This window comes from Nansenia antarctica, assembly GCF_963989245.1.
Source record: "Nansenia antarctica genome assembly, chromosome: 2".
In the NCBI taxonomy this organism is placed as follows: domain Eukaryota; kingdom Metazoa; phylum Chordata; class Actinopteri; order Argentiniformes; family Microstomatidae; genus Nansenia; species Nansenia antarctica.
Window position 1 is genome coordinate 10,213,474 of NC_137675.1, and position 14,289 is coordinate 10,227,762.

At 46.8% G+C, this 14,289-nt stretch overlaps 1 protein-coding gene across 1 annotated transcript in view; it reads left to right on the forward strand.

The window, feature by feature from the left end:
* The first annotated feature begins 214 nt into the window (after nt 1–214).
* zmynd11 (zinc finger, MYND-type containing 11) overlaps nt 215–14,289 on the forward strand; it is a 27,183-nt gene continuing 13,108 nt past the window's right edge. Inside the window, exons 1-4 of the mRNA XM_080522668.1 lie at nt 215–347; nt 3,972–4,107; nt 5,441–5,600; nt 7,236–7,259. Of these exons, the coding sequence (XP_080378794.1) occupies nt 3,977–4,107; nt 5,441–5,600; nt 7,236–7,259 (315 nt within the window). The 5' untranslated portion in view covers nt 215–347; nt 3,972–3,976. The remainder of the gene's footprint in view (nt 348–3,971; nt 4,108–5,440; nt 5,601–7,235; nt 7,260–14,289) is intronic.

Here is a 14,289-nt window from a genome sequence, read left to right on the forward strand (position 1 = left end):
ATAAATATATATATATATATATATATTAATATATATATATATATTAATATTATATATATAGCTGGAGGCCATAGTAAATAGAAAAAATAACGGTACGCAAAAGTTGCCTTCCAAACATAACAAAAGAACCCGAGTGACAAGTCGTCATTCCACCACTAGAGTTCTCCCCCTCTTCAAAAACAGACTGTGTCCCGCAATGTAGCCTAGTGTTTACCTCCCAGCCTGACTAGGGCCAACTGGACACAAACCAACCAAACTACCCCGGAAATACAAATGTAAGACACCCTCACGTTGAATCCTTCGCGGATTTCCCACAGAGTCATATATCATTGATACTGTTAGTGAAGGTAAGTTCAGTTGTAATTGTATTTCATGAAAAATGGATTACTTCAATGAAAACATGACGGGCTAGCTATACCGTTAGCGGTGTGTGTGTGGTGTGTGGTGTGTGTGTGTGTCTCCCCCTGTGGAGGTTCGGCTGCTAACATGGCGCCTTTTACTGGCTACAACTAACGACCAGCGAATGGACATTTCCCACAACTGTCCTCGTTGTTTTCTGGACGCTGTCACACGCGGTCGTGTTTGTTTATCTCGCTGACGAGCCAGCCAGCCCATGTTGACCATCTCACGGTTGATTCTTATCAGCTGTCACCTACACAACTGACTAGCTAGCCTGCTGTCAAGGCTAGCTGTATAGCCTCTGGTACATAAGCGTGGCTGTTCCGTTTGATCGAAGACTTAATTTGATGGCAGAGTTGTTTGACCATCCTTTACAACGAGTTGTCACGAAACGACCGAGCCAGCTGTCCTATAAACTAGCCTGTTAGCCCACTAGCCAGTCAAGCTAACTCCCATGGCTACATGGAGCTTAGCTGGTGTGGCCTTCCCTGCTTTGTTGAGGAGTCCACGAGCTGTGTTGAATACCTAATCCCGAAAACCAGTTCAGTTGGATCTCTCCCCCTGTCTCCATGTGCGTGTGCCCTTAGCTATCATAGTAAACAAGCTTTCTAACTAGCATGTTAGACCTGACTGTCATCCTTTAGAGAAGGTATTGATCATCTATGTCACAACGGTGTAGCTGTTTTTTTTCTTCTTTTCTTTCATGAATCAGTTGTGATTGAGCTACAACCAATTGTTGGCACAGTGATAGTGAAGGCAATACAGTGATAGTGTTAATGCTAGGATCCACATCAGCATGCATTATTTTGTTATCTGTGTTTCTAAGGGCATGACATGTCATTGAATATGTCACTCATTAGTGATTGATGTCTTATCATAACGAGGAAGACAAGCACCCCAAGCATTGTGTGAGATGTTACAACTTTGCCAATCTCCCCTAAACTGGTCGAGATAGACACATATGGTATCTTCATGTGTGTTGTTGTTAATGCCACTGCTTGTTCCTAATGATGTTATCCGCATGGTAATCATGATAGTGTGTTATGTTCACTTTCGTGTGCCTGTATAAACCATTAGATAGATGGGTAAATAGATAGATAGATAGAGCATTTGACTCTGGTGCTCATTAATTACATCACATGGCAGTTCAAAGGAGCATCTAGGCTATTAACAAAGATGTCGCTTATACAGTGATGTTGACTTAGAGCCACAGTTTTCATTAAAGCCACTGGGTTGTTTGAAGTACAGTAGACCGACAAAGAGACTGTACTGTCGCAGGCAGCCAAGCTTCAGAATTGAGTGGGCTGGAAAACCATGTCAGTATATTATAGGATAAAGTCTAGATTTCTGGGGCTCAAATTGAATTTCCTGTCGTTTTCAACAATTACCCAGTCTTTATGTCACTTAAAAAACATGCTGTTTTGTTATTAGCATGTTATAGAATGTTTCTATACATAGCCAACCTGTTTTGATTCTGGAAGGTTTTTGTGAAAAGCTGCAAACCGTGGATAATTGATTGGGGAGGTGCAGAGTGCTTCAGCGTGTGTGTTGTCATGGTGTCTTGTAGTGTGAGGCCCCCTGAGGTGGAGGTGGAAGTAGCACCAGCTGCTGTGAACCTCATCACCCTTACCCTCACCCTCACCTCACACTCACCCTCACCTCACACTCACCCTTACCGAGGGCTGACCTGAACCTAAACCCTAAAATGTAAACTTCAGCGGGGTGACGTCAGAGTCGAGCCGTCCCAGGCATCCCACTTCAGGAGTGTCTTTGGGTCCCTGCCAGGGAGGGCGCAGGTGGACCCCGTTATCACCTGGCCCGGTTAGCACAACTTTGAGGGATCACATCTCTCACTATCACCTCAGCTCCTCTCTGCTCTCTCCTTCAGTCTCCTGTAGCTGTTGATTAGTGTGCACACGCACGCACACACACGCACACACACGCACAGTGTCGCACACACACGCACACACACACACACACGCACAGTGTCGCACACACACACACACACACACACACACGCACAGTGTCGCACACGCACACGCACACACACACACACACCCATCAAATCAAAGTTTATGTATCATACACACAGGATACAGCTGTAAATGCTTAATACAAGCTACCTTTCAACTGTGCAGTGAAATACAAGGATAGGAATAACAGAATAATAACTAAGACTAATAACAATGTAACACACAATGTATCAATCAACAGTCTCACCCTACACACACACAAGATGTGATGTGACTCGTTTTAAGGGTTAGGCCTTCTGCAAATGGCCACTTACTCTCTATGGCCTTGATACAATATGGGTCTCTTCACTTGTGGTTTTCCTGAGTGGATTTGTGTATATTTGGGTCTCTCTCTCTCTCTCTCTCTCTCTCTCTCTCTCTCTCTCTCTCTCTCTCTCTCTCTCTCTCTCTCTCTCTCTCTGTGTCTCTCTCTCTGTGTCTCTCTCTCTCTCTCTCTCTCTCTCTCTCTCAACTGTGCTGCTTTTAAATTCACGATTTGGGTTTCATGGAGGCTTAAGAAGAGAAATGCATAAAATTGGATTTGCAACTTAATGAAGACGATGCAGCAAAGAGAGGAAACATTCTCCCATTGTTCCTTTCCTTGGAAGGATCTAGAAGAGTTGACTGTATATTATTTGTCGTGTTCTTTGTTTAAACTTGTGCCTTGCCAAGCTTTCAGCTTTCATCGTATAGCCTATATATGTATTATTTTGTGTGACATGTAACCGTTTATTTCTTTAACCGTAAAGCAAAGCCTTTCCTCACCCGCCCATGAGTTCCTACTGTTAGCTGTTAGCTATCTATCATCAGCCTGCCGTTGTTCAGGAGGATAAATGACGCTAAACGGCCCCCTGTGTCAAATCGAGCATGATCAATGTAGCTAGCTGCTGGTCCATCCTGTAGAGATCCAGGCTGTGCCCGTGACTAGCCAGGGCATGTCACTGAGGTCATGACCTTTCAAATGAGACCAGACCCGTCCCGTGCTTGGACTGACCGTTCCTGATCCTGGAGCCCGAGTGCTCTGGTGCTTGTGGGTTCATGCTGTTATTTAGTATAGAGATAATGAATGTTTTGATATGAAGTCAGTCAGGTAGTGAATAGTCCAATAAGGGAATGTTTTGATATTAAGTCAAGTAGTGCCTAAGGTAATAATTAATGTTTTGACATCAAGTCAGGTAGTGAGTAGGCTAATAATTAATGTTTTGATATGAAGTCAGTAGTGAGTAGATTAATAATTAATATTTTGATATGAAGTCAGGTAGCAAATAGGCTAATAATTCATTTCATTAGTTAGTAGGCTAATAATTCATTCGTTTTGAGATTCGATTCGACAACAGACAATGAATTAGTAGAAAGTCAAGCACCGGTAGTAATAATGAATGTTTTGACATTATGTGGAGTAGTCATCATGAATGTTTTGACATTCTAAATCAAGGACTGCTGGTAACAATGAATGTTTGGACATTACACATCAACTACCGGTCGTAACAATTAATGTTTTGAGATTTAAGTAGGCTAGTTATCATGAAACGTGAACCTTTCCTCTCCCGTCTCCTGCAGGTCAGATGAATAAGGAGGTGATGTCGCGGGCTGTCAAGAAGAGGCAAGCGGACCCCAAGGTGGTCCAGTACGTCTGGGCCGCCATCGAGGTCATCCGCAACCAGAAACAGATCGCCAACATGGACAGGATCTCTAAGTAAGTGTCGCAGACAGGCAAGCAAGCAGGCAGACAGACAGGCAAGCAGACAGGCAGACAGGCAGACAGGCAAGCAAGCAGGCAGACAGGCAGGCAGACAGGCAGGCAAGCAGACAGGCAGACAGGCAGACAGGCAGGCAGGCAGGCAGGCAGACAGGCATGCAGGCAGGCAGACAGACATTGGCCCTTTCTCAATTGTTAGAAACTTGATTCCTCGCGTCCTCTCCTCCGTCCTCCACAGATCATGTGACGCAGTGCTTCAGCGAGCTACGTACCGAGGGCCTTTACACACTACAGGGCCGACCCAAACCACGCTGTACTGGCTCGGATATGTTTCCATTCACATTATTCATTTCAGCCACTACGCTATACGACGTATAACCCAGGCCAGCCCAGACAAACGTTTTAGTTCCAGCCTGCTCTTCCGTGTTGTAGTCTAGGCCACTCCATCAATAAGGTGGATTGATGGATCAAGATCTGAGATCTGATCATTGACAATCAACTCTCAGTCATCGGATGTTGGCCTATCAGACCATACGTTCAATCCAGCCCACATTGCAGTTTCGAATAGACCTTAACGTTGGATTATGCTGCAGTGTATACAATATAGAAACCCTACGGTAAAGACCTGAAACAGGTAATTGCTGTTAATTAGGCTCGACACGATCTTTGTGTGAACATCTCAGACTCTGCCTCTGGCAGCGTGGACCTTGGGAGTTCAGCCGCTAACAGAATGAATGAACGGAACGAGCGCATGCAAACGCCTCCCCTCTCTGTCTGTTGTCATGGCGATCAAGCGACGGAATGCCATTGGAAGGCAGCGTTGGTGTCTGTAAAAACACATTCTAGTAGACGCCGTTGTCTGGTTCTGAACGGGGCGAAGGGAGGGATGACATTGAGTCTGTCAGAACAAAGGGATGGAAATGTGTCACAATGGAGTCCGCCAAAGGCCTTCTTCGCCTGTGCCGATCCCGTTCTCCCAAAGTCAGTCTTTTTAGTAATACGAACCTAGCTAACCTTTGTTATTCAAGTGTGTTTTGGAAGGTAGCAATATTGACTGACTGCTTTGTTTGGAGTAGCCTACAGTGCACAGGCTTGATTGTACAGTAAGAATATAATATAATAATGAAAATAGACATGGGTCATTGAAAGTGCTTGAATTCCCCTCTCTCTCTCTCTAAAAAGCTAGCTCGTCAACTAGTTCTGTCTCAAACTATGGGTCCTTGAATTTGAGGGAATTGAGTCTTGAAAGTCCTTGGAAGGTGCTTGAATGTGATGTTTCAGAAGGTGCTGGAACCCTGGTTTGAACCAACTGTATTGCCGCCCCCCGCAGGTACCTGAGCCGTGTGTTTGGGATGCACCCCAAGGAGACGTCCCGCCAGCTGAGCCTGGCGGTCAAGGACGGCCTGGTGGTGGAGACCCTCACCGTGGGCTGCAAGGGCTCCAAGGCTGGCATCGAGCAGGAGGGCTACTGGCTGCCCGGCGACGAGATGGTAAGACATGGAGGAGTCGCAAGGAACACGTGACAGGCCCGGAAACCCTGCGCTAGATGCTAAGTGGGATGCTCGGGATGGACGTGGTGACTGACTGACGTCACCCGGTTGAAGTTGAGATTTAAAACGGGGTAAGGGTTATGTTTAGGTAAGGGTTATGGTTAAGGTTAAGGTTCAAGTTAGGTTATGGTTATGGGTAAGGGTAAGCGTTCAGGTTTAGGGTAGGGTCGTCCCAAGGATCCCACTTAGCATCTAGCCAAACCCTATTAGTCAGGGGTGATGATCACCCCTGTCTCTGGAGAGGGACCGGCTGTGCAGGCTTTTTTTCCAGCCCTGCACTAACACACGCACCTGATTGGTTAGTTAAGGCATAGTCTCGTTCCAGTGGAGCTACGCGTCAAACGTGGCCTTCATTAAGCTAATAGAAAAGACTCTTGCAAACGGACGGTGCATAGCCATCGGCTTTACTTTGCATCAGTCTTCTCCCGCAGCACATTATCCCAGTGCTTGCACACAATATGTTTCTGATTCAGAGCGATGCTTACTAGCCATGTGATTTGCTGAAATCGAATAATAACAAATACTTTACTCAGTATTCACTGCCACTAAAGGCCAGGTTTGAGTCATTGTCATTCCAGTCTTATATGTGCTGTGTGTAACAGCCTGGGGACGATGTTAGTTAAGGCACATCACCAGCTCCAGATTTGGAGATTAGGGACCAAGAATCCACTAGGCTTTCCTCCCAATTTTTGTATCCTTTTTTTTTTTTCTTAAATATTTTCCAACGCATTTGTGGTCCAGTGTAAACTGCCACCAGTACACTCAGTCAATGTGAAGGATTTTATTTTGGTTTTTATTGTGTTTTTAAAAAAAATTGTGCATCTGTGTTCCCTGACTTGCTGACTAGCACTCTGTGCACTCTCACTATGTGAGACAACCTTGTGCTAGAGTAGCTAGCGGACCTGTACATAAAGTATTTTTGCTATATCGGGAGGATAAAAATAACAACATTATGTCAAGGATGTTGTGGGCAAGCAGGTGTGTGTGATGAATAGAGAGCACAGCCAGGCCGTTGTTCACTGATCTGGAACACTGACTTTGAATTGACTTTTTAGATTAGAATGGTTTGCATTGTTTTATTTGGCAAAGTGAAGCGGTTAAGCTGTGCACACACCTTGGGTAACACTACTGTGCTCCTAACACACCAGGGGGGAGACTGGTGGAGGTAGGCTCAGTGAGCCCATCCTCCGATTTCTACCTCCACCAGCCTCCGCTGTAACATAGTCACCCATTATCAAAGTGCAACCTACCACATATATGCAGACATAGAATAGTCTAGGGCCCTGTTTGAATACTCCTGAAACTCCCTTCCTCCCTTCCTTGACGTGACTACGGATCCAACATGATTGGATTGGTGAATGCAACCGACCCCACTGCTTTGTATTTACACCAACCAACATCATGTCAGATCAGTGAATCATTGACGGAAGGAAGGATGGAAGGATGGATGGATGGATGGATTCAACCAGGGCCCAGTGGTTCCTTCTGAACCGTACTGTGTCTGCTGTAGAGGAGCTGGTTCCACCCTAGCTGCAGGACTTTAAACACTGCTTTTTGGGTCACTTGCAATCACAGGAGCCGAAGGCCGAAGGAAGTAAGGTAAGGGTGCTTATTATTTATTCTTTTTTATTTGGGTTTGATTGTTTTTGCTTCTTTATTTCTTCTATCATTTTCCTTTTATACTAACATCATTCCGCGATAAATCAGCTCGACCACGTGCAGTGCGTTGTGGGATTGAAGTGAAGCTGTTTACTGTACAGAGCGCCCTGTGTTAGGATGAGATGGTCATTTGTCCGACGACGGCAGTGCCTTTTTTGGTGAAAGGTGTCATCATAGCCTATTTCTAAATGTGTGAGAGAACTAGAATGATAGACACAACCTTTTTCTCCCAAAATGATACTTTGGGACTGCTTCGAAAAAAAACAGCACCAGTTTACCAAAGACTACTGTACAGAAGCTTTCTGTGTCTTTTTTAATTTGATGTGGTAAATCAACTATTGAAGGTTGTTTTAGATACACAAGGCATGCTGGTATAAGAAAAGCTTCATGAAAGTCCCACAATGCAATGTGTCCAGGTGGCCAGATTTCTTGCGGAATGGGATCAACGTGTCTTCCTTTGAATATGTGCTCGCTACTTATCTACATATGTAACATTGCTTTACATTTTTTTTATAATACACCAAGAAAGTCTAATAAGCCATGCCAAGTTGGTTTTTTTACCCATACAGTGATCGCTGTTATTCTCTCCTCTTGGCTTGGGACATAGAGACTTTAACCACAGTCTCTGAAAACCAACGTTTCAGAATGAATTCATTTCCATGCCAATGGCCAAATCTCCAAAAGTCTCTCACTGGCTTCTTGCACTTTCTACCCTTACTTCTTACTCAAAACTCCTTGGAGGAGAAGGTCAGAGGGGAGGAACCTTCCATCATCCTCCAATGAGTTTTAAGAAGTCGGGGAGGAAAGAGGAAGTGATGAAAAAAAAAAAACTCCTTTGAGAGTCGGCCGATGTCTCCTCATCAACTCATCCGGTCTTATAATAATAATAATAATAATAATAATAATAATAAATACATTTAGACTTATATAGAGCTTTTCTAGACACTCAAAGACACTTGAAATGAGTGATGAGTGTTCACTTATGAGTGAAACAACAACAACAAGCAATGCTAACATGGCTGCAGGTTTGTAGCAAGCATATATGAGTGTGACAGGGGAGGCCGGTGGAGGTAGAAATCGTGAGGACTGGCTCAGTTGAATGCATGAAATGGAATGAGGAAGGGGTATCAAACCATACCAGTATTCAATGCCATGCATTACCATGAGCCTGTCCTCCGATGTCTACCTCCACCAGCCGTCCCCTGGTGTGTACAGTAAGTACAGTACTGTAGTGGTACTGCTGATGTACTGGTAGTTTGTAGACGTCTGGAGGGGCGTGTTCCAGTGTGTGTTGTTATCTCTGTCCAGCATGCGTTTGAGGGGTGTGGTTTGTGATTGATTGAGTTGTCCCTCTATGCCTGTCCTTGGAAATGTGGGTGACTGATTTCATCATAGGTCACCATCTCTAAAGTGTGTGTGTGTGTGTGTGTGTGTGTGTGTGTGTGCCTCTCAGAGGCTCCTGGATTCAATCCAACTGACATGTCGTGCTCTTGGACTGTCTAAGAATTCTTAACAATAATCTTAATAATGAATGTCTTAAAGTAAATAGATTACAGACGAAACATCAGATTTGGATTTAATCCAGGCTCGCCTATTATCATTACGATTGTAGATCATTTGCGTCCATTCTATCCCGTAATCTGGACGGTTGCGTGTCTGGTTTGTCGACGGGATGTCACGGAGGAGAGAGAGCGTGGTGGGGAAGCTAGAGTAGGCTGTGTCTCCCCCGTGTGTGACGGACCGTCACATGACCAGGGACGTGATTGTAGTGAGTGCAGGGTAGCGTAGCGACCGTGGTGGCCTGTATCCATCTCCTTCCCTCTGTGAGCTTGTGGGCCTGTCGCTCTCCGCAGGGGAGGGAGGGGTCAAAGGTTAAACACTGTGCTCGGAGCTCGAAAGTGGATATAACCTGGAACAACACGCACTCCTCCGGCGCCGGTTATTATGAAGGAGGTCAACACTCTTGTTATTCTCTTTAAAGGTGACAGGTAGCTTACTGCCAGTAAAGGTCGTTTCATCTAAACAACGATTAGACGCCGGATGCGTCTATAGCAGACAGTGGAGGCTGGTGGAGGTAGAAATCAGAGGACGGGGCTCATTGTAATGCATGGAACGGAAATGGTACCGAACAGTCAAGCCTCCCCTGTATTGTGACAGATAGGCCTTTTAGTCTTCTCACTGCCAGCTCCAGGCTGAAGCCCAAGCCCGGCTTCGGCTTTGCCCGGCCTTCGCCAAAAAAACATGTATAGGGAGGCCAGCTGTAGCCAGGGGAGAGCTAGGGAGGGGAGCCTGTGTCGTACACGGGCCTTTTAGCCTTCTCACAGCTCCTAGTTACAGCTCCAGCTGGGCCCTGGCGCCGACCTAGCATTGTCTTTGGACCTCCCCGGCCTGGCTCACAGCTCCCGTTCTGCTGGGTTCTGCCTAAGACAAGAGAGGTGCATGGACCTTTAGCCTCCTCACAGCTCCTAGACCCACCTCCAGCTCGGCTCTGTTCTCCCGGGCTGCTCGCTCCAGTGTGCTAACCTCCCCCCCCGCCCCCGCCCCTCCAGAACTGTTCTGTCTGGCACTGTCTCCGTCTCCTCTCTCCCCCCCTGGTGTGGTTGGAGTTGGACCTCCGGTGTTCTCACAGGCAGAGGTCCATCTCTGACCCGCTGGGTTCTGCTCTCTGCTGCCTGTCTGGTCCTGGCACGGCGCGCCACAGCTTGAGCTTTTACTCTGACGGTGTTGTTGGGGCTGGGAGACAGCGGGAGCCAAAACTTGGCCAGTGTCTCTCTCTCTCCCCCGCCTCCCTCTCTTACACCCCCATCCCTGTCTCAGCTTTTTTGTTGGCAGTGTTAGTCAAGGCTTTTTCTGCCTCCGAAAGCACAAAGGAGTTTCTCACAAGATGTAAAAAGGGGAAATCTATTGTTTCAATCCTATAAATAGATTTTGTCTTTGTGATATTTTTTATTTTTTTTCTTTCATTTGATTTTGTCTTTGTTTGAACCTTTCTCCCTGTGTAGTTGCTCAGAAGCAACTGTCTTTTTAGTTTTCTCTGACATGAAAGTTAAATGCGTTGTGCGTTGCACAATCATGTCAGTGTAAGACATCCATGTTTTATAGCAGGGGTAGGAGGCAGGGGCTGGGGTAAAAGCTGACTCAGGAGCAGGGGCTTGGGTAGGCCTGGGGTAGAGGCTGGGGCTGGGGCTGGGGTTGGTGTTGCTACCGGATGCCCTCACTTAAAGCACCAGACACTGAACCCTCCTTCCTTCCCAGAGGGCTGACCTTTTGAAGTCCAACCTTTTCATTGCGAGTACAATAAGGCAGCGAAGCACCTTTCAGCACTTGACCATAGTGCAGACAGAGAGACAGAGGGCCTGCACAAAGTGTGTACACTATGGAGCGTTTCTGGCGAGGGAAGGAGAGAGAGAGAGAGAGAGAGAGAGACAGAGACAGAGACAGAGACAGAGAGAGAGACACAGAGACACAGAGAGAGAGAGAGAGACGTGTAAACGTACAGCACGCCAGCTATAGTGCCTCTGGCTGCCTGTGCCTCGCGTCAGGCCCATGGCACATTAAATCTGGCACGTCGGCACGTTGGCAAGGGTACGGCGGCTGTAAAGCTGTCACTGGCTGCAGCAGCGGCACTGCTGTCCTCCCCGGTTTGTCCTTATGACTATTTATGGCTCTGCTCGGACTCTTCCCTTCTGCTCCCCTGTAATGGAGGCTCAGATCAAGCACGTCTTGCGGGACCGGAAGAGGCGGGGGGGATTCGGAATTCCGCGGGGTGTCGTCAGTGAGAGGTGTCCCGCTGTACGAAGAGTGATTTTACACACGTTTCTTACGACGGGTTTCGAAATCAGAAAAATAAATGAATTAGTCAGTAGGTAGGATCTAGGCCAAGTCGTCAGTGTTTCTCAATCTGCCCCTCCAGTGCCCTCTCACCAGCACCGAGCACAGCAGGACTCCACTACCAGTCAACCAATCCACGGCTTTCCACAGTGGGGCTTACGCTGGGCCTGCCAGCGGGGTGCCAAGGCCAATTTGCTTCTCCAGAATCCCTCCCCGAGCTTCGACAGTGCTTCACTCCTGACGTATTCGCTGCTTAAAACCTCAGGCTTTTAGCGTCCTCTACCCATCCCTGTTCCCTGTGAGGCCAAACAGTGATCTAGCCTGCTATGGGTCAGGACTAGATAACCCACCTGTGGAAATTCAAACAGGTTTGGTCAGGCTCGGGCTCGAAGCAACAGGACTCAAGCACGAGCTGGTCGCTAGTAAGCCATGGAACGCACTGGCACCGCGGTCAAAAAGCGGCTAATCCATCACCTCTGTGAACCAGGTGAGCTAGTCCAGGAACACAGTACGTCAGAGCTTAAAAGGCTTCATGGTTCTTGGAGGGAACACCAATGATGTCGGTAAATAATAACAGAAGGATGGGTCTTTTATTTTATTTGTAATCATCCTTCACAGCTCTTGTCACCATGTTGTGGTGGATTTCGGCAGCACTTCCCGCGGCGTCACAACTCATGTCTGCCTCGGCGGCATTTGAGGTGTTGAGGGTTGTGATGGCAGGAGGAACCTTTTTCCTGGCCTACTTCAGAACAAACATATTCAATGTCTGGGGATAGGCCTTTCAGAGGAACTTGGTGGGAAACACTAAGTCTAGGGCCCGGTTTGAATACTACATAATAATAATAATAATAATAGTAGTAGTAGTGGTAGTGGTAGTGGTAGTGGTGGTGGTGGTGGTGGTGGTGGTGGTAGACAGAAAATTACCGAAAAGGTGTAGGCTGAAGCAAAAATAAGCATAACAGAAGCTAAACATTTTACATAAACAAAAGCTAAATGCGCAATAGTGATCATACAGTTTCGTATTTATTCATCCTATTTTTTTTTTTATATAATTTTTTAATTTGCGGATTTTAGTTACACCTACCATCCTCCTTTCGTTGAATGACATCACTGATCTGACGTGACTTGATGGAGGTGAAAGCATTGCAATGACAAGCGTGTTCAATCCAGATCAGTCTGTTAGCCATTACTTCAGGGATGGAAGCATGGAGGTGTTACTAAAGCACTGGCACAGGGCCTGGTTTACAGCCTGGTTTACAACATAGTTTACAACATGCTGCAGTGGAGGTAGACATCGGAGGACGCCGTCTGAACAGCATTCCTCATTCAGTCCTCGGATTTCAACCTCCACCAGCCTCCCCCGACATGCTGCGTAATGTCCCCATCATGTCACCGTTCTCCTTCCCAACCGCCCCAGCCTGTGTGTAGGCGGGGTGTGACTATACAGTTCGATCAATAGAGGAGGCAAGGACTATCACTCCCCTTTATCGCTTCACCTGCCCTTTCAGCTCCCGGCCGACCAGCCTCCAGCACCTGAATGAACAATGCGGCTGTATAAATCACCAGGAGTGGTTTCAGCAGGCTTGGCAGCCAGGTCCCCGGGCCCCACCCTTCTCTTAGCCTCCGCCAGCCATCCGTGCGCTAAAACACACACTTAGGGCTTTTCATATTAACTCTCACCGTCGCCTCAGGGACAGAGAGGGGATGGGTTTTAGCTGATGTTTTGATTTTAAGGTTGGCGGGATAACGTTTACTGCCGCGGTGAAGCAATGTCTAGGCCTTGTTCATTCACACACACACACACACACAAACACACACACACACACACACACGCGCGCACACACACACACACACACACACACACACACTAGCCACATCCTTAGCCTTCCATTTGATGTTTATCTAAGAGATTGTTGTGATTCAGCCCCTAGGCCTACATGGAGACTGTTATTAGATTAGATTAAACTTTATTGTCATTGCAGAGCACTGAGACAACAAAATGTAGTTTGGCATTTAACCAGAGTAATAGTAGATTACGCAAATAGTAGCATAGCGCCAAAGACATCATACTGTAGACAGTGCATGGTATTACAGTGAGTATAAATAAATGAATATAATAAGTGATTATACATAAGATTAATATCAATACGATATGTACAGTTCAACAAGACAATAGGTCTTGAGGAATGTTATCTACATTCGCCGAACACTTTATTAGGAACACTATACTAATACCGGGTAGGGCCTCCCTTTGCTCTCAATACAGCCTCAATTCTTTGTGGCACTGATTCCACAAGATGTTGGAAACATTCCTTTGAGATTCTGGTTCATGAAGGTGGCCATGAAGGGATGCACGTGGCAAGCAACAACACTCACATAGGCCGTGGCATTCAAGCAATGATTGATTGGTATTAAGAGGCCTAAAATGTGCCAAGAAAACATCCCTGACACCATTACACTGCCTCCACCAGCTTGGGACTGTTGACAGGTGTACATGCGTTCCTAATCAAGTGTTTAGTGAGTGTATACGTAAGATGTATAACTAGATACCAATGTGATGAATAGGGTATGTGTAAACGGGCAGTCGTGCAAAAGCTAAGTTGAAGTGTGAGTGTGCAGCCATTAGAGGAAGGGGGGGGGGGTACACGGATCCTGGGAGTCAATGTTCCTCTTGTTGGGGGGTGCGTCTGGGAGAAGGGGGGTGGGCTACCGCCGCGACTGTGGGTTCAGCAGAGTAAGTTCTGGTGCAGGGCTAGGCCTGCTGGTTGGCTGGTGTATTAACCAATGAGGAATGTCTTAATTGCAGGTGGTGAATGAGCCGCCCCCTGAGGTCAGTCAGAATTCACTTCACCCTAAACACACACATACACAAAATGATGATGATGATGATGATGATGATCACTGTAATGTATAACACGGCCTTTCTTCCTCCCTTTATAAAAAAAGATCTTAGAGCTGTGATATGTTAAAGTGGAGCGTGTGTGTGTGTGAGAGGAAACAGCAGCCCCCGGTTTGTGTGCGTGTGTGTGTGTGTGTGTGTGTGGGAGCTTACCCCGCAGCTGGTGCCCCCCCCCCCCCCCCCCCCCCCCCTTCCCGGCCGCACAGGTAGTGGGGGAGGACGGGAGGACGGGGGGTGGTT